The sequence below is a fragment of the Podarcis pityusensis genome (assembly GCF_964106645.2).
Source record: "Podarcis pityusensis genome assembly, chromosome: 1".
Classification (NCBI taxonomy): domain Eukaryota; kingdom Metazoa; phylum Chordata; class Lepidosauria; order Squamata; family Lacertidae; genus Podarcis; species Podarcis pityusensis.
Window position 1 is genome coordinate 46,602 of NC_138028.1, and position 17,855 is coordinate 64,456.

General features: G+C 52.6%; 1 protein-coding gene across 3 annotated transcripts; it reads left to right on the top strand.

The window, feature by feature from the left end:
• Window positions 1–446: 446 nt before the first annotated feature.
• On the top strand, window positions 447–17,441 carry CYB561 (cytochrome b561). Of its 3 annotated transcripts, none has more exons than XM_080992288.1 (6): window positions 447–587; window positions 8,226–8,456; window positions 8,905–9,003; window positions 14,449–14,552; window positions 15,546–15,703; window positions 16,115–17,441. In XM_080992288.1, the coding sequence occupies exons 1-6, from the start codon at window positions 509–511 to the stop codon at window positions 16,308–16,310; spliced, it is 867 nt and encodes a 288-aa protein (XP_080848414.1). In that variant the 5' UTR covers window positions 447–508; the 3' UTR covers window positions 16,311–17,441. The 3 variants fall into 3 exon arrangements, with proteins under 3 accessions (XP_080848414.1, XP_080848413.1, XP_080848415.1); XM_080992287.1 differs by lacking the exon at window positions 447–587 and adding an exon at window positions 887–1,043; XM_080992289.1 differs by lacking the exon at window positions 447–587 and adding an exon at window positions 2,477–4,657 and having other exon boundaries at window positions 7,866–8,456.
• The last annotated feature ends 414 nt before the right edge of the window (window positions 17,442–17,855 follow it).

A 17,855-nucleotide genomic window follows, 5' to 3' on the forward strand; every position in this document is an offset into this window, starting at 1 on the left:
TATACAAAGCAACTTTGTATCTCAAAGCAACTTAACAATACACTGTATAAAATAGAACTGGATAAAACCAGTTAAAAATCCCGGTGGAGGGAGACCCCTAACATATCTATGAAACATTTAAGTCATCAGTAGGTGCTGGTGGTTCTATACAAAAATGTATTGCGGTGGCCTGTCTTAAAAGGACTGTTTCCAAGAGACACCTAAAAAGCTGCAGGGAGTTCCACGGGCATCCTCCTTCCTGTGGGGCCACCAGCACCTTGTTGAGTTTCTCAACCAGGGAAGCCCCCCCCCCCAGCGCAGCCAGGTGCAGTCGCAGGGAGACCCCCTCATCCGGGGAGGCGGCTTCTCTGGCCCCCCGCTGGAGCCGGCGCGTCTTTCCTTGGGGCTCAGGGCATTCCCCGCCCCGGCCACCCAGCCTGCGCCCCTGCACCTGCTCGGACTGGACGGGCGGGGGGATCCCTTGGCTGCAGCCCCTCTTCCTCCTTCGCCCCGCAGCTCCCCCGTTTCCATGGCGACGGGGTGGGGGTGGGGAGGAGGAGGCGGACGCCGCGCAGCAGCAGCAGCGACTGGAAAGGAGGCGCCGCCAGGTGAGGCGGGGGGAGGAGAGGGGCGCCTCCCCGGAGCGCCAAGGAGAAGACCCGGCTGGTCGCCCCGGTCTGGGCGGGGGGGGGGAGTGGGACGGGCAACCTCGCCCTCCCCCGGGGGCGACCCGTCTGCCCCCACAGGACCCCCCCCCTCGCGGCCCTTCTTTGGCCCTCCGCCCCCCTCCTGATCCCTCTCGAGACGGAGGCTTCTGCAAGGAGGCGCCCTCGGCAGGCGGGTCCTGCCCCCTGGCAGAAGGAGCAGGGGGCCCCTCTTTGGAAGCAAGGGGGGCTGCACTGCGGGGGGGGGGGTGGACTAGATGCCCCGGGGTCCCCTCCAGACCCGGCCAGTCTTGGGTCCTGGAGGCATCGCAGGAAGGCGGGGGCTCCGTCCGTCCCCTCCCGCGGGGCTGCTCGGCCTTCGTCCTTCTCTGGCTTCCTGCCTGGGCGAGAACAGGAAAGGTGAGTCATGTTAGCTGAAGGTGGCTCCGTCCAGTCCCGTGTCCCCCCCCCCCCCCGGCTCTTCTCCGAGGAATCGGACCATCCCGCCCGCCCCCGGCAAGAGGGTCCCCTGGCCGAGAGCAGGAGGCGGCGGGGGCGGGCGGGTGAGGGCCCCCGGTCCGGAGCAGCAGCGCCTCCCCGCCGCTCCGGGCGCGCCAGGGGCGGAGGTGGTGCTGGGCACCGGGGGGGGGGGCGGGCGGGAGGGAGGTCCAGGCTCTGCCCGGAGGAGGAGGAGGAGGAGGAAACGGGAGCCTCGTCTCTCCGCTGCGCAAGGAGCTCCGGAGCGGCCGGCAGACGCGCCTTGGGGGCTCAGGACGCGGAGCAGAGAGCGCAGCAGCAGCAGCAGCAGCAGCAGCAGGTGGGTCTTGGCCGGGCTGAGCGCTGCCTGCCGGGGCTGGACTGCGCGGCGAAGGAGGCAGCGCTGGGGGCACCGAGGAGGGAAGAGGCAGGCCCAGCCCGCTTTGGCCCCTCAGAACCCGGGTCGCTTGGGCTTCCGCCAGGTGGATGGAGGATTTCTTTGGCTCTGCTGACTGCAAGGGGCGCCCAAGGAAGCAGATGCCTCTTTTGCAGAATGAGTGGCAAGGGCAGGTCTGCCAGCCACTTCGGAGTGGATTCTACTTGCCAGAGTTCAGCCAAACAGGTGGAGGGGCCTGTGGGCAAGATGCCTTTAATGGTTCTTTTTTTATATAACGTGGAACCTATAATATTTATTTATTTGCAGAATTTGTTGAAATTTTCAAGTCAGTGCTGGGGTTTTTGTGCAAGAGAAGTCTAGAAAGTGTGTGTGTGGGGGGTATCTCTCTGCTGTGACTTGGGGGGCAATTTGTATGAAAATAGCTTACATATATTTTTGCCGAGCCCCCCTCTTTTCTTTCTGGTTGGTATTGTCTGCATTTGGGCCTTCAATATCTCTCCTTTTAGAAACTCCCATCCTTCTTGGACTCCCTTCTCTTTGACCATGGGATCACACCCAGTAGCTCCTTAAGCTATATGAAGTTGCCCTTCTTGAAGTCCAGAGTCTGTGTCCGACTCCCCTTTCATTTCCCCTTTCCTCTGTATCCTGAAACCCAGGAGAAGAGGATCACTTCCTCCCAAGTTTCAGAGTTTCCTTTAAAAAAAAAAAAAAAAAAGATATTTATTAAGATTTTCAAAATATTACAAAATAAAAAAAAGAAAAAAGGAAAATACAAAATAAAAATAGTTAAAAACAATTCAGTCTTTCAATCACTTATCTTTCATTTGCTTATTTCCCGGACCTCCTCACGCCTCCCTTTTCTGTATTCCAATTCAGTTTGTTAGTTCAGCAAATCCCTCCCCTCTTTGTTTATCCTAATCTTCAATCTTAAAGTATTGTTTCAGAGTTTCAGAGTTTCCAAGTGCTTCCACTTCATCGATCAGCTCCTCCCTATTAGTGAGGACCAGATCCAAGATAGATGATCCCCTTGTTGGTTCTTCCACCTTCTGGGAAATGAAATGGTCAGCAAGGCAAGGGAGGAATTTTGTCAGACCTTACACTCTTGGACCAGAAGATGATGCCCAGGGTCCCTTTCAACTCTACAATGGCACAGGGGGAAGGGACTTGGGATGTATGAAAGTTGGTTTGAGGTTTTGCTTTTTTGTCCCTTGGCAGCAACTGGTAACTTCATTCTATTACCCCCCACCCCCGGCACTGTGATTGGAAGAAGGAAGGAGAGCCTGGCAAAGGTGCTCCCTGATTAAAGGCTGGTGCTGCCAGTCACCTCCTCCCCTCCTGCCCTGGCACATCCCTTACATGGCAAGCTTCACGAGACAGGCAGTGTGGGCCTGGCATGGAGGTGGTGGGGGGGTGCAATGCTGCCTTATACTGAGTGGGACCCATTGCTGCATCTTGCTCAGTACTGTCTGCACTGACTGGCAGAAGTGGCTCTCCAGGATTTCAGGCAAGGAGTCTCTCCCCAGCCTTGCCTGGAGATGCCAATGACCTTCTGCATGCCAAGCAGCTGTTCTACCACAGACCAAGTTATGGAGAGCAGGGAGGAAAGTGCAGCCCCTCTCCCTGGCAAGTCAGCACAGCCTAAGGAATCCCCTGCCTTGCGCCTCTCCCTAGGGAGGCCTGTTCTGCAGCCAGATGTTTTCACCTGTTTTAATGGCAGCTCCTGCTCTTTGCTGTTGTGGAGCAGCAGACTCCAAAGTGCTCAGGGGGCCAGAGGGGGATCTGGTTGGGGAGCAGGATGTTCCCAACAGAAGCCTGGATCCTGGAAGCTGAGGTGGGAGTGGGTGTCTTTATCACATTTGCATCGATTCTTGGCCAGAGCTGCAGGCCTTATTAGATCAGCGCAGTTAAGTGGATTAAGTCAATTGGCTTAGCTCCGTCCTCCTCCCTGCTGCAAAGGCCAGCTGTGTGCTGTGCAACAGAACAGGCCCCTAGGGTACCCACATCCCTGGCAGAGGGGCAGGGAGATCCAGAGCCCAGCAACGCAGCTGGGGGACAACTCACCAGGCTCCTCAGAGGCATTGCAGGCTCTGCTTCTCCACCAGCAAATGGTGGTGCTGAGGTTTTGCCCATAAAGGTAACGGACCCCTGGACGATTAAGTCCAGTCAAAGGCGACTACGGGGTTGTGGCGCTCATCTCGCTTTCAGGCTGAGGGAGCCGCTTTTTGTCCATAGACAGCTTTTCGGATCATGTGGCTAGCAGGACTAAACCACTTCTGGTGCAATTGGACACCATGACAGAAGCCAGAGCACACAGAAACGCCATTTAGCTTCCCTTCACAGCGGTACCTATTTATCTACTTGCACTGGCATGTTTTTGAACTGCTAGGTTGGCAGGAGCTGGGAAAGGGCCACAGGAACTCATTCCGTTGCGGGGATTTGAACTGCCGACCTTCTGATCAGCAAGCCCAAGAGGCTCAGTGGTTTAGTCCTGGTTTTGCCCATAAGCACATCTAGGCTCCATCCTGCCCTATCTTTGGGTGGAGGCTCAGTAGAAGAGAAGCTGGAAGGCAGCCTGCAGGCGGTGGGGGGCGGTCAGACTTTGCATTTTCCTTTCCCAAGAGCAGAGGCTCTTGCTTGGATTGGGAACTCCCAGTGCAGAGAGGACATCATCATTGTTGGTTGTGGCCCAACGAAGGCATTTTTGTGTTTTCCTGGGGCTTGTGTTTGTTTTAAAGGGGAGGATGTTTGCAGACCTTTCTGCTGTGCTGGGTCAAAGTGCAGAGAAGGACCTGAAGATGCAGGTGAGGAACAAGCATTTTGGGTGAGGGACTCCTGGGGGGAGTTTGACCGGAGTGGCCTTCCCCAACATGGTGCTTCATGCCTGCTCAGATGTTCTGAACTCTCCAGGTCCCATCAGGTACCCCAAAACATTGCTGTATGATGCCGAGGAAGATGGGAGTTGTAGCTCCCAGTTGCAGAAGGTGGAGGAGCCTCAGACTCTTGCCCCACAGCTTCGGCTTGGGCTCTCTGCCCCAGGGCCAAGTGGGGCCATGCCAGCTTCCTCTTCTCCCTGATCCTTATAGAGCCACGAAATGGTGAAAGAGAAACCCCAGGCAGCCTGGCCCAGCATCTTAGTTGTGTATGAAAAGTATTCATAGTCGTGGAAAGTCGTGGAAAGAAGCGTATATTACACTTGTACCGAAAACAGAGACTGAAAAGACTCAGCTTGAGAACTACCGCCCCATATCATTGCTCAATGTGGATTACAAAATCTTTGCAGACATTTTGGCTAAAAGACTAAAAAGAGTGCTACTGGAAGAGATACATAAAGACCAAGCAGGCTTTCTCCCGGGTAGACATACATCTGATAATGTGAGAAACATAATCAATATTTTAGAAAAATTACAAGTGAACATAAATACTAAGGCAGTTTTGATATTTGTGGACGCGGAGAAAGCTTTTGACAATATTTCTTGGAGTTTTATGAAGAAGAACCTACAGGGGATGGGGGTAGGCCAAGGTTTTGAAAACGGTATAAGTGCAATTTATTCAGAACAAAAGGCTAAATTAATTGTAAATAACGTGGTAACGGAAGAATTCAAGATAGAAAAAGGGACACGACAAGGTTGCCCAATCTCCCCATTGCTTTTTATATCAGTCCTGGAGGTTCTGCTGAATATGATTAGAAGGGACCAGTTAGTTAAAGGTATACAAGTCGGAGCTAAACAGTACAAGTTGAGAGCATTTGCAGATGACTTAGTACTGACGTTACAGGAGCCAGAATCTAATACTAAAAGGGTTTTGGAACTGATTCAAGAATTTGGTCAGGTTGCAGGATTTAAACTAAATAAGTTAAAAACAAAGGTTTTAGAGAAAAATTTAACTGTGATGGAGAAAGAGAGGTTTCAGAATGAGACAGGTTTAACAGTGGTTAAGAAAGTGAAATACCTGGGGATTAACATGACAGCTAAAAATGGGAATTTATTTAAAGACAATTATGAAAAATGTTGGACTGAAGTGACAAAAGACTTAGAAATCTGGTCAAATTTAAAGCTTTCACTGCTAGGCCGTATTGCTGCTATAAAAATGAATGTATTGCCTAGCAGTGGCGTAGCGTGGGGGGTGCCAGGGGGGCCGGGCGCACCGGGCGCAACATGGGCGGGGGGCGCGCTCGCACTAGCAGCTCTCTGCCCCTACTAAAATCCACGGGTTAGGGAGCCCGCGCTCGCTCAGCTTGGCGAGGAGGTCGCGGAAGGGGGAGAGCGAAGCCTTCTGCCGCGGGCAAAAAAAGGAGAGGAAGCCGGGTGGGCGGGCGGGCGGGCTGGCTGGCGGGGGTCTGGCTGCGCCTGCTGCTGCCGGTGCAGGGCAAGGCAAGCAGAGCGAGGAGGAGAGAGAGGGGAAGGGGGGGGAGCAGCTAGGAAACGCTGCGGTGTGGAGGAGGAATCAATTAAGGAGAGAAAGCGAAAAGCCTTGGAGAAAGGGAAAAAAGGAAAGAAAAGAGGCAGCTCCAGGAGAGCGCGGGGGAAAGAGAAGCCTCGCTGCTGCTGCTGCTGTTGCTTGGGAGAGTAAATTACTGTACTTGCCTTGCCCCGGGTTAGGGGGCGCAAATTACTTGCCTTGCCCCGGGTGCTGATAACCCACGCTACGCCGCTGTTGCCTAGAATGTTGTTTCTGTTTCAAACATTGCAAATTTTGGACAAAATGGACTGTTTCAAGAAGTGGCAGAGAGATATCTCTAGATTTGTCTGGCAGGGCAAGAAGCCTAGAATAAAATTTAAAATACTAACGGACGCAAAGGAAAGAGGTGGATTTGCCCTGCCAGACCTTAAACTTTATTATGAATCAGCAGCTTTTTGCTGGTTGAAAGAATGGCTGCTTCCTGAAAACGCAGACATTTTGGATTTAGAAGGTTTTAATAATGTATTTGGATGGCATGCATACTTGTGGTATGATAAGGTCAAAGCACATAAAGCATTTAAAAACCATATTGTCAGGAAAGCATTGTTTAATGTCTGGATAAGATATAAGGACTTACTGGAAAATAAAACCCCAAGGTGGCTGTCACCGATGGAAGCGAAGGCTCAGAAAAAGCTCAATATGGAGGTCAAATGGCCGAAATATTGGGAAATTTTGGAACAAGAGGGAGATAGACTGAAATTGCAGAGTTTTGAGAAATTAAAAAACAAAGTGCGAGATTGCCTTCATTATTATCAGATAATGGAGGCATACAATTTGGACAAGAAAATCGGCTTCCAGGTGGAAAAATCAAAATTAGAAACAGAATTGTTAGAACCCAAAACTAAAATTTTGTCAAAGATGTATAACTTGCTGTTGAAATGGAATACTCAGGATGAAACGGTGAAATCTGCTATGATTAAATGGGCACAAGATGTTGGACATAATATTATGTTTGCTGACTGGGAACAGTTGTGGACCACAGGTATGAAATTTACGGCATGTAATGCCTTAAGAGAAAATATTATGAAAATGATTTACAGGTGGTACATGACACCAGTCAAGCTTGCAAAAATCTATCATTTGCCCGACAATAAATGTTGGCAATGTAAAGAAACTGAAGGTACATTCTTTCACCTTTGGTGGACGTGCCCAAGGATTAAGGCTTTCTGGGAAATGATATATAATGAACTGAAAAAGGTATTTAAATATACCTTCTTGAAGAAACCAGAGGCCTTTCTCCTGGGCATGGTCGGCCAATTGGTGTTAAAGAAGGATAGAACTTTTTTTATGTATGCCACAACAGCAGCAAGAATACTTATTGCAAAGTATTGGAAGACACAAGATCTACCCACCCAGGAAGAATGGCAGATGAAGGTGATGGACTATATGGAACTGGCGGAAATGACTGGCAGAATCCGAGACCAGGGTGAAGAGTCGGTGGAAGAAGATTGGAAGAAATTTAAAGACTACTTACAGAAATATTGTAAAAATAATGAATGTTAGAATGATGTCAGAATGAAGTTAAGTGGTTTTAGCAGCAATATCATAAAGATCTATGAAAAAATGGATGGTTAATAGGTGAGAATCTAAAGCTATAATATATTAAGTTAAAGGACTAAGACAAAAACAAAGAGGGAAAGGAATTGCTGAATTAACCAACTGAACTGGAATACAAAAAAGGGAGGTGAGAGGAGGTCAGGGAAGCAAGGAAATGAAATGTAAGATATGGAAGGATTAATTTGTTTTTAAGTGTTTTTTCTAAAAAAAAATTATATTTTGTATTTTGTATGTTTTTTCTCTTTTTTCTTTTATATTTTTTCTTGTCTCTTTTATTTTTAACTATGTAATTTTTTGTTTCTGAAATTTCAATAAATATCATTTTTTTAAAAAAATGAAAAGTATTCATAGAGCACCCTTCATGCAAAATTCCAGAGCAGTGTATAGCAAGCTTTACAAAAGAGATAAAATATCACTTTGAAACAATGCAGACAGATAATTAAGAATTGTAATGGGCTCCACTGGAAGTCCAGCGAGATCTTGAGGGCCACCTTTGGCTCATAGAGTAACAGGTCCACCCTCTGGGCCTTCTTTGGTCACTGGAATCAACAGAAGATCTGGTGATGGGTGCAGCTTCTCCAAGCTGCTGCTGCCAAGTGGGACAAGGAGGGGTGCAGGTCTCCCCCAAATTCCAGTTCCCCCGAGATTTCCAGAGGCAGCCCCTGCCCTCCCTGGGTCTACCTACTGACAGCTGTGCTCCTCTTGTTTGGCAGCCCCGGGCTCTGCTGAGCACAGCATGGAGGATTCTCCGGCCAGGAGCGCCAGTCCATCTGGCCTCACCTACGCCGTGGCTGCTTCGCAGGTGGTGGGCCTGGCTGTGATCACCCTGACGGGGGCCTGGATGGGCCAATACCGAGGCGGCATTGCCTGGGATGGATCCAAGCTGCAGTTCAATGCCCACCCACTGTGCATGGTCATTGGGATGGTCTTCCTCCAAGGAGACGGTAAGGAAGTGGTGGGAGGGGGGCCTTTTGAGAACTGTCTTCCAAGGGAGACAACTGGGAGCTGCTTATTTCAAACCCCTCCCCCTGCTGTAGCTGCATTCACAATTTAGGAGAGGGGGCAGAGCAGGATGTGCCCCCCCCACAAGGGTCCACAAACTGTGTCTGCACATGGTCACATGATTAAGGCAGATGCTCCACTAGATTATCTTCCACTCTGTTATTCAAATCCCAGGCTTTTGAGAGACCCTCAAACCTTTTCAATTATTTGTTTGTTTGTTTTTAAAAAATATATTTATGAATGTATAAGTGTACAAAATACAGAACTGAAGAACGCTACTTGTGGGGTCTGAGCGGAGCAGTTCCTGGCCAGGGGAGCAAGAGCCAAGCCCCCCTCTCAGCCAGCCCCACACCTCATTGTCCCTCTCCCCTCCCTCTTCTCCTCTTGCAGCCCTCCTGGTATATCGGGTCTTCCGGCATGAGAGCAAGCGCTCTACCAAAATCCTCCACGGGCTGCTCCACGCCCTGGCGCTGGTCATTGCACTGGTTGGTGAGTCCTGGGGGGGGGGGCAGCTGGAATAATCTGCCCCATTTGCTTGAGCCTTGTTATGTACTGAGTTGAATAGGATCCAAACTGTAGCAGTCTGATTGGTCCTAGAACAATAGGATCCAAAAGGCAGCAGTCTGATTGGTCCTAGAACAATAGGATTCAGAATGCAGCAGTCTGATTGGTCCTAGAACAATGCAGCAGTATGATTGGTTGGCAGGAACCACCCAATCCTGCTCCAGATAGAAGTGAATCCACAACCTGATTGGCTTACAGTAGAATTCCAGAATTAGCCAATCATGTGCAGCCCATTGTGTAAATAATGTATATAAAGCAGATACTGTGAGGGGACATTTATTCATTCCTCCTCACCACTATGAGCTGAATAAAGAGCATGAAATCACTTTGCGACTCTGAGTATATTTCACTGGCGACGAAGGTGGGATCCCGCTGAGCTGACTGCCACACACAGCACCGCAGCACCGCCAACTGCCGCACCGCTGCCTCGCACCGTGTATCCAGGCTTCAGCTCCGGGGCACAAGGAACTCAGAATGGCAGCCAACAGCAGCTTCTCGCCATTCAACCCAGCATCGGGAGACTGGGAAGCGTACGCCTCCCGTTTCACCTTCCTCCTAGAAGCCAAAGGGGTCACCGACGAAGAAGACGCCAAGAAGAGGGCGATATTCTTCAGCGTCTGCGGAGAGGAGACGTTTGAAATCGCCCGGGCTCTCCTTGCGCCTGAAGACGTCGCTACTGTTCCATACAAAACAATAATGGAACAGCTGAAGGGGCACTTTTCGCCGCAGCCCTCAGTGGTGGCTCGTCGAAATGCCTTCTACGCAAAGCGGCAAGCCCCTGGGGAAACCATAACTGGGTTTGTGACCTCTCTCCGCCAAGCCGCCCGGTTCTGCAACTTCTCAGAGCTGGAGAACATGCTTCGTGACCGCCTCGTCGGTGGCCTGAAGGATGAGAAGCTGCAACGGCGCCTCTACGCTAAGAAGGACCTAACGTTCCAGGTCGCTCTGGAGGAGGCCCTGGCAACAGAAGCTGCCGAGAGGTCGACCCAAGAGGCACGGCCGAGCCTGCCATCCCAACCGAGGGTCCACCATGAAGACCTCACCGACGACTCAGGATCCGACAGGGAGGAGGTGCACCGAGTACAGCAGCGCACTCAAGCAGCGCACAGACCACAGCTGCCTCGACGAGAAGGAGGGAACTGCGCAAGCTGCGGGGAGAGTCACGAGAGGAGGACCTGCCGTTTCCGCAACGCAGAGTGCAGGCAGTGCAGAAAATCGGGACACATCGCCCGGGTGTGTCGGGCTCGGCCCACCCGACACCAGGCATCAGATGACCAATCCAAGAGCCCCAGGTCCCGGGGCCCAACGCACCAAGGCAACTCGACGGAGCTCACGGACTTCCAGGTATACCAGTTGCCCCACCCCAACGTAGAGAAAATTTATGTAGAGGTACAGATAGAGGGGGCCCCATGCCGCATGGAGCTTGACACGGGTTCAACTCTATCCATAATCTCGGCAAGGACCTTAAGGAAACTGTGTCCCACTGGGGGTCCCAAACTCAGGCCGGCCCCATTCACCCTCCGGGACTTCCAGAAACGTAAGGTCCCCACAATGGGGGTGGGGACCTTCAGGGTGCAATACCGAGGGCGGACGCGGCAACTGGACTTGCTTGTGGTCAAGGGCCCCTACATTAGCTTACTGGGATTGGCATGGTTTGGACCACTGGGGCTAGCTGTCACCGGGGTGAACCACACTAGCTTACAAGTGGACGTGGACGCCATATGCAAGGAATTTCCAGGGGTTTTCGATGGGAAATTGGGACAGTATACGGGCCCCCCCATTGCGCTACAGCTTGACCCCGCAGTACGACCGGTCAGGCTCAAGGCCCGCCGGGTCCCGTTCGCCTTGAAACCCCGTATAGACGAGGAATTGGACCGACTCGTAGAGCAAGGAGTGCTGGAGCCGGTGCCTAATGCTCCCTGGGAAACCCCAATCGTCACACCCGTCAAGCCTAATGGTTCGGTCCGCATCTGCGCAGACTACAAATGTACCATAAACAAGGCCCTCACGGCCCACGCATACCCAGTGCCAGTGGTCAGCCATGTCCTTGCCACCCTGGCTGGGTCGAAAATTTTTGGCAAGCTGGACTTGGCCCAAGCATATCAACAGCTGCCAGTAGATGAGGCCACAGCAGAGGCACAGACGATTGTGACGCACAGAGGAGCGTTCAGGGTAAAGCGGCTGCAATTCGGTGTCAGCGTGGCACCAGGCATATTCCAGAATATAATGGACTCTCTCCTTAAAGGGATTCCTGGCGTCACCCCCTTCTTCGATGATGTGTTGATTGCCGGCCCCACACCAGAGGAGTTTGAGGACCGCCTCCGCACCGTTCTGCACCGTTTCCAGACGGCGGGTCTCAAGGTGAAGCGGGAAAAATGTCTACTAGGAGTGCCTCAGGTGGACTTTCTGGGATTTATGGTGGACGAAGAAGGGGTCCACCCGACTGGGGACAAGGTACGGGCCATTTGTGATGCCCCAGCGCCCAAGAGCAAGACTGAACTTCAGGCCTTCTTGGGACTATTGAACTTTTACCATTCCTTCCTTCCCCACAAGGCGGCGGTAGCGGAGCCCCTACACAGACTCCTGGACAAGCGGGCCCCTTGGGTGTGGGGCCAGCGCCAGGAGGCCGCATTCCAGGCAGTCAAGGACTTGCTTGTCTCAAACTCGGTCTTGGCACACTTCGACGAGAGGCTGCCGGTGGTGCTAGCATGCGACGCCTCACCCTATGGCATTGGAGCTGTCCTGGGGCACCAACTCCCGGATGGAAGAGAGGTACCGGTGGCGTACTTTTCCCAGACACTCAACACAACCGAGCGGAACTACTCGCAAATCGACAAGGAGGGTCTGGCAATCGTAAAGGGAGTAAAAAAATTCCATGATTTCTTGTACGGGCGGCCCTTCACCGTGGTGACTGACCACAAGCCGTTGCTTGGCTTGTTTGCCCCCGAAAAGCAGACCCCCCAAGTGCTGTCTCCTCGCGTCCTCAGGTGGTCAATTTTCCTTGCCAGCTACCAGTATGCACTGATTCACCGACCTGGGAAGGCGATGGGCCATGCGGACGCCCTCAGCAGGCTACCACTACCGGAAACAGGCCCTGACCCAGCACCTGCACAAGAGGTTATGAGCCTGGAGCTGCTTCCCGACCGCCCCATTCAGGCACAAGAAGTTGCACACCATTCCAAGAAAGATAGGGTCATCTCCCGGGTCCTGGACTGGGTGTGGAGGGGATGGCCCAGCAGCAGCCCCGGGCCAGAATTCGCCGGCTACACAACCCGCAAACATGAACTGTCGGCCCACAAGGGGTGCCTGTTATGGGGAAGCAGAGTCGTTGTTCCCCAGCCCCTCTGCAAAAGGGTCCTCACAGCCCTACACGAGACACATCCAGGGGTAGTAAGAATGAAGGCCCTTGCCAGGAGTTATGTGTGGTGGCCGGGGATCGATGGAGAGATAGAGGCCTGGGTCAAACACTGCCAGGCCTGCCAAGAATCCCGCCCAGATCCCCCAAGGGCCCCAGTCCAGTCCTGGGAGTCCGCCCGAGCACCATGGTCACGCCTGCATGTGGATTTCGCTGGCCCCTTTCAGGGGAAAACATTCTTCATAGTGGTGGACTCCTACACCAAATGGCTGGAAGTCGCACTGGTACCGTCCACTTCCACGTCCGCAGCCATCCGGGTACTACGCAGGCTGTTTGCAACCCACGGGCTCCCTGACACTCTCGTCTCAGACAACGGGACTGCATTTACGTCAGGAGAATTCCAAACCTTCACAGCGCAGAACGCCATCCGCCACATCCGTTCGGCGCCGTTCCACCCTGCCACCAATGGCCAAGCAGAACGCATGGTGCGGACCACCAAGGACACCCTTCGCCGCATGACGCAAGGGGACTGGGAGTACCGCCTTGCCACATTCCTTCTAGCACAGCACAGCACCCCCAGCTCAACGACTGGCCGGAGCCCCGCTGAACTACTAATGGGTCGGCGCCTTGCAATCAGATTGGACCGCCTCCACCCCGATAGAGCTCAGGATGAGGTAGTGGTGGGGGAAGGCAGGAACCCCCGGACCTTCGAGGCCCAGGACCCAGTGTACGCAAAGAATTTTGGGGCAGGCCCAGCATGGGTACCCGCCACAATCACCAGGGTCACTGGCCCCGTGTCGTACGAGGTGCTAACGGATGGGGGGCAATGCTGGCGCCGCCACTGCGACCAGATACGGCGACGATTCCCGGGAGAAAACCAGGAGGAGGACAGGTCAGAGGAGTCCCAAGGGAACAGTGGGGCAGTGAGGCCCATAGAGCAGGAGGGGCCAGCAGGAGAGGCAGAATCAGTAAATACAGAGAGGACCCGTGAGGCCGAAAGGACACCGGAACCAGAACCACGACTGAGCGAGCCGGTTGCACCAGACCAAACAGCCGCATCACAGCCAGCATCCTTGGAACACGAGCCAGAACCTGGAGCCCGGACCAGGGAACACCCCAGGCCACAACGCACACGTAGGCCGCCGGCATACCTTGAGGACTATGAATGCGACCTCCCGGGCAGGACTGGAACTTAGAGGGGAGGGGTGTTATGTACTGAGTTGAATAGGATCCAAACTGTAGCAGTCTGATTGGTCCTAGAACAATAGGATCCAAAAGGCAGCAGTCTGATTGGTCCTAGAACAATAGGATTCAGAATGCAGCAGTCTGATTGGTCCTAGAACAATGCAGCAGTATGATTGGTTGGCAGGAACCACCCAATCCTGCTCCAGATAGAAGTGAATCCACAACCTGATTGGCTTACAGTAGAATTCCAGAATTAGCCAATCATGTGCAGCCCATTGTGTAAATAATGTATATAAAGCAGATACTGTGAGGGGACATTTATTCATTCCTCCTCACCACTATGAGCTGAATAAAGAGCATGAAATCACTTTGCGACTCTGAGTATATTTCAAGCCTCAACCTCCTGCCTGCCTTCTCAGAAGCCCCTCTGAGGGGCACCAGGCTCAAGGGGGTGGTCAGAGGCTTCCCTGAGTCTCAGGGTCAACCCACAGCTCCTCTGAGTTCTCCAATAAGCTGGAGGAAGCGGGCATGTTTTGGGCCTCCTCTCCCATAAAAACAGAAGGCTGGGGTGGACAAGGCCGTGGGTGGCTTACTGCGTTCCTCACATATGTGGATTGGGATATAACTAGCAGGGCTCCCCCAGACAGACAGACAGTCTCCACCACCTGCCATTTCCACCCATGTGCTTCTTCCCAGGCAAGTTGGACCTGCTCATCTCCCCATCCCTCGTCCCTCATGTTAAGTGGGGTCCCACTCTGGTGCAGTTTTGCCTGAGGGTTGGGATGGTGGGGAAAGGCAGGGGGTCACCTGAGGTCTCTCCCTCCCTCCAGGTCTGATAGCCGTGTTCCAATTCCACAAGAAGCAGAGCATCCCGGACATGTACAGCCTGCACAGCTGGTGTGGCATCCTGGCCTTTGGCTTCTACTTTGTGCAGGTGAGGCAAAAGCAGAGCGGGAGGAAGAAAGGGGGCTGGTGTCTGCCTGGCCTCCTTCCAAAGCAGGTCTGTGCCCCAGAGAGCAGAGAGGGAGAAATGCACAAGGGGCAGGAAATCAGAGCAAGAGAAAGGAAGAAACTCTGGCTTCTGATTCCCCTGTTGAAACGGCATCTGGTGCTGGGGCTCCCCAGATTCCTCAGCAACCTTGGAGGGGGGCTTGAGCTGTCCAGGGGTCTGTCTGGACACAAGCGATTAGAGGAAGGACACCCTTGAGCCACATCCTTGCTGGACGCTGCAGCCTGACAGCTTCAGAGCTTCCAGCAGCCACCCACATCCTTCTCAGGGGGGCCTTTGATTCCAGGCGCTGGATGGGGGATCTCTGGGAGGGCTCCATCTGCACTGCAGAAACAACACGGGGCTCTTGACACTGTCTGCCTGGGGAGCTTGGTCTTGGCTCCCAGGAGCCTCATCTTTTCCCAAAGCACAGCTGATCTGCATTGCTGGGAGCCCTTCCTGCGCCCCCCTTCCTCCTGGGGGGGGGTCACTTGCAGTGGCACCTCATAAAATCTTAAGAGTTGGAAGGCACCCCCCAGGGTCATCCAGTCCAACCCCCTGCAATGCAGGAATCTCAGCTGAAGCATCCATGACAGAGGGCCCTCCAGCCTCTGCTTAAAAACCTCCAAGGAAGGAGGCTGCCACTCTGAATTGCCTTTGAGCCAGCCCTTGTGCCCCCCCTCAGTCGTGGCTTCATGGGATCAGAAGGAGGCCATGGGGGTGGATTATTGGAAGGGAGACCTTTCGCCCCTCATCCTGGGGCACCACCCGCCTCTCACCAGAACTTAAAGGCGGTGGCGGCAAGGGAGTTTACAGTGTTTGAGGGCTGGCTCCTCTTTGCCTCCTGATTGCTTAGTCAATTCTGGGGGTGGGATGGGCTCCATGGGAGGTGGGCTGCTGTCTCCTGACTTTGGGGCACTGCCTCCTCTTCTTCCTTAGTGGCTGCTGGGCTGGAGCTTCTTCCTCTTCCCCGGAGCCTCCTTTTCGCTCCGCAGCAGATACAAACCGCAGCATGTCTTCTTTGGGGCTGCCCTCCTCATCCTTTCTGTCGCCACTGCCCTGCTGGGGATCCTGGAGGTGCTGCTCTTCAACATCAAGTGAGTGGCCCCCACTTTGTGGAAGCGTTTCTGTTTTAACTTACAACCTGATGGCTCTGTCTCTGCTCGGCTTCCTGATAAATCCAGAATTCTGGGCTGCAAAGTGAGGGATGGAGCAGAAATGACTGCCTGGGAGGGGTGTTCGTAAACAGCTTTTTGCAGTTTACTTGGCTAATATATTCTCAAATCAACATCCTGCAAAATGGCAGCAGTGCTGGGCTTGGAACTGAGTGCCGCCTCCATTGCCTCCTCTGGCCTGGAAGGCAGAATGAGATTCTGAACATGTCTGGTCAGCAGACGAGTTGCCCAAAGCCTTGAGCTGCCTTTTTCTTAAATGAATTAGAAATTGGGGGTGGGGTGGGGTGGAGATAAAGTGCTTGTGCTAATGTCAACCTTTCTGTTCTTGCTCAGGGAGACTTACAGCTCCTTTGCCCCAGAGGGAGTCCTTGCCAACACTTTGGGCCTCCTGCTGGTGGCTTTTGGGGCCATTGTGGGCTACATTTTGACACGGGAGGAGTGGCAAAGGCCCCCCTTGGCTGAGGAGATGGCCCTGTCCATGGATTTCAAGACCCTCACAGAAGAGGGCAGCCCAACAAGCCCCCAATGACGGCCGCCATCGCTGCCTGCCTGTGTCTCCATGTGGTGTCTCTCGCTTGTCGTGCAACATGGTGGCTGCCACCTTTCCTGCTGGGCCACGTGTCAGCAAGCCCTCTCCAGAGGACTCTTTGCTACCCCTTTTCCTTCAGTGGCCATTGCAAGAGTCTCGTTCAGAGCAGGGGTCTCCTGCCCCTGCTCTGCTCACAGGGGGTCAGTGCCTTGGTCACTCCTGTGAGCTGGGGTGTTGTGCCACATTCCCTGTGAAGAGGGGATTTAACAGGGACTTCCAGTTTCTGCTCTGGAAGCGGCTCCTCTCTTCCTGCTCAGTGTTCATTAATGGCAGCAGGACAAGGAGTCCCCTGGGGCCATTCCCAGAAGGGGGGCTGACAGCACTCACAAAAAGGGTTCAGGGGTGTTGGGAGGGCAGCTGCAGATTCTGTGCAGCTGGAGGCTGGGACTTCTTGCAGAGCTGCATCAGTAAAAAACAAAATTCTGAAGGCTTTAGACATACACACCTTCCTTCCATTAATTGTCCAAAAGATTTAAGCAAGCCTGAATATTTGTGGAGTTTCTCCTGTTTACACAGTGATTATCAGGCATAACAACTGGGAGGCTGAGGCAAGAATGTTGCTTGTGCAATTCTGTCTCCTCTTTCTCTACCAGCAGATATTTGATTGAAATGTTTGTTTTTTCCAACTCCAGAAAGCCCTAAAGTTGACAGTCTCTCACTTATCCTGTTTTCTGGGGTTTGGATGCAGGCATTTCCTCTGACGCAAACTGCTCTGGGAGATCTCTGTGGGACCTGGATGTTTAATCTCTCCTAATGGCTCAACTATATAAAAAAGATTATACAATACTGTGGTTTGCAAAATCTTTGTAAGAAAAAGGTGGGACATTACCCTATGGAAGTATTTGAATTGAATGCATCAGGTGTAATAGTGGGGTTGTATAAGAATTACTTAGCTAAGGATGAGGACCACTATGAGCACTCAATAGGCACTATGACAATACTGATCTTAAGTGTGAAATTATTTATTTTCCTGGGGACTCCTTGCCTTAATACAAATACACTCTCTTGTGTACTGACCAGTATATATTGTGTTTGGTGGTTGAGATGAACTTCAATAAATATTTGCAGCAAGTTCTTGAATTGTTTGAAGTTGAATTGTCAGTGAAATCTCAGCAGGGCCCTTTAGGACTGGATCTCGGCTGCTGGTCAAGCTACACTCATGAAGCTACTTAGTCCTGCTTAGCTCTTTCAAGAGTCGGTCCCAAATCAAGCCCAAAACTGTTCCACAAACCAGAGGCCCAGCCATTTCAGCATCTTTGTTGTGTTCTGCCAAGGGCAGCTGCTCTTTCTGGATTTGAAGGCAATAAAAATGCTTGGGGTGACGACCACACGTTACTCATACCCAGCAAGAATGAAGCACAACATAGCTGCGTAGCCAACCTGCAGTATGTATTATGTGTAATGCACAGTTCTAGCCTGCATACCGCATGTTAAAGCACAAAGACTAACAGGGTAATGCTCAGCACCACAGTTGGAGTGCCCTAG

Coding starts and splice junctions, on each gene's coding strand:
- CYB561 (XM_080992287.1), top strand. CDS start 902: ATGCCCCGGGGTCCCCTCCAGACCCGGCCAGTCTTGGGTCCTGGAGGC. Junction 8,457..8,904: donor GGTCTTCCTCCAAGGAGACG/GTAAGGAAGTGG, acceptor CTCCTCTTGCAG/CCCTCCTGGTATATCGGGTC. Junction 9,004..14,448: donor GCTGGTCATTGCACTGGTTG/GTGAGTCCTGGG, acceptor CCCTCCCTCCAG/GTCTGATAGCCGTGTTCCAA.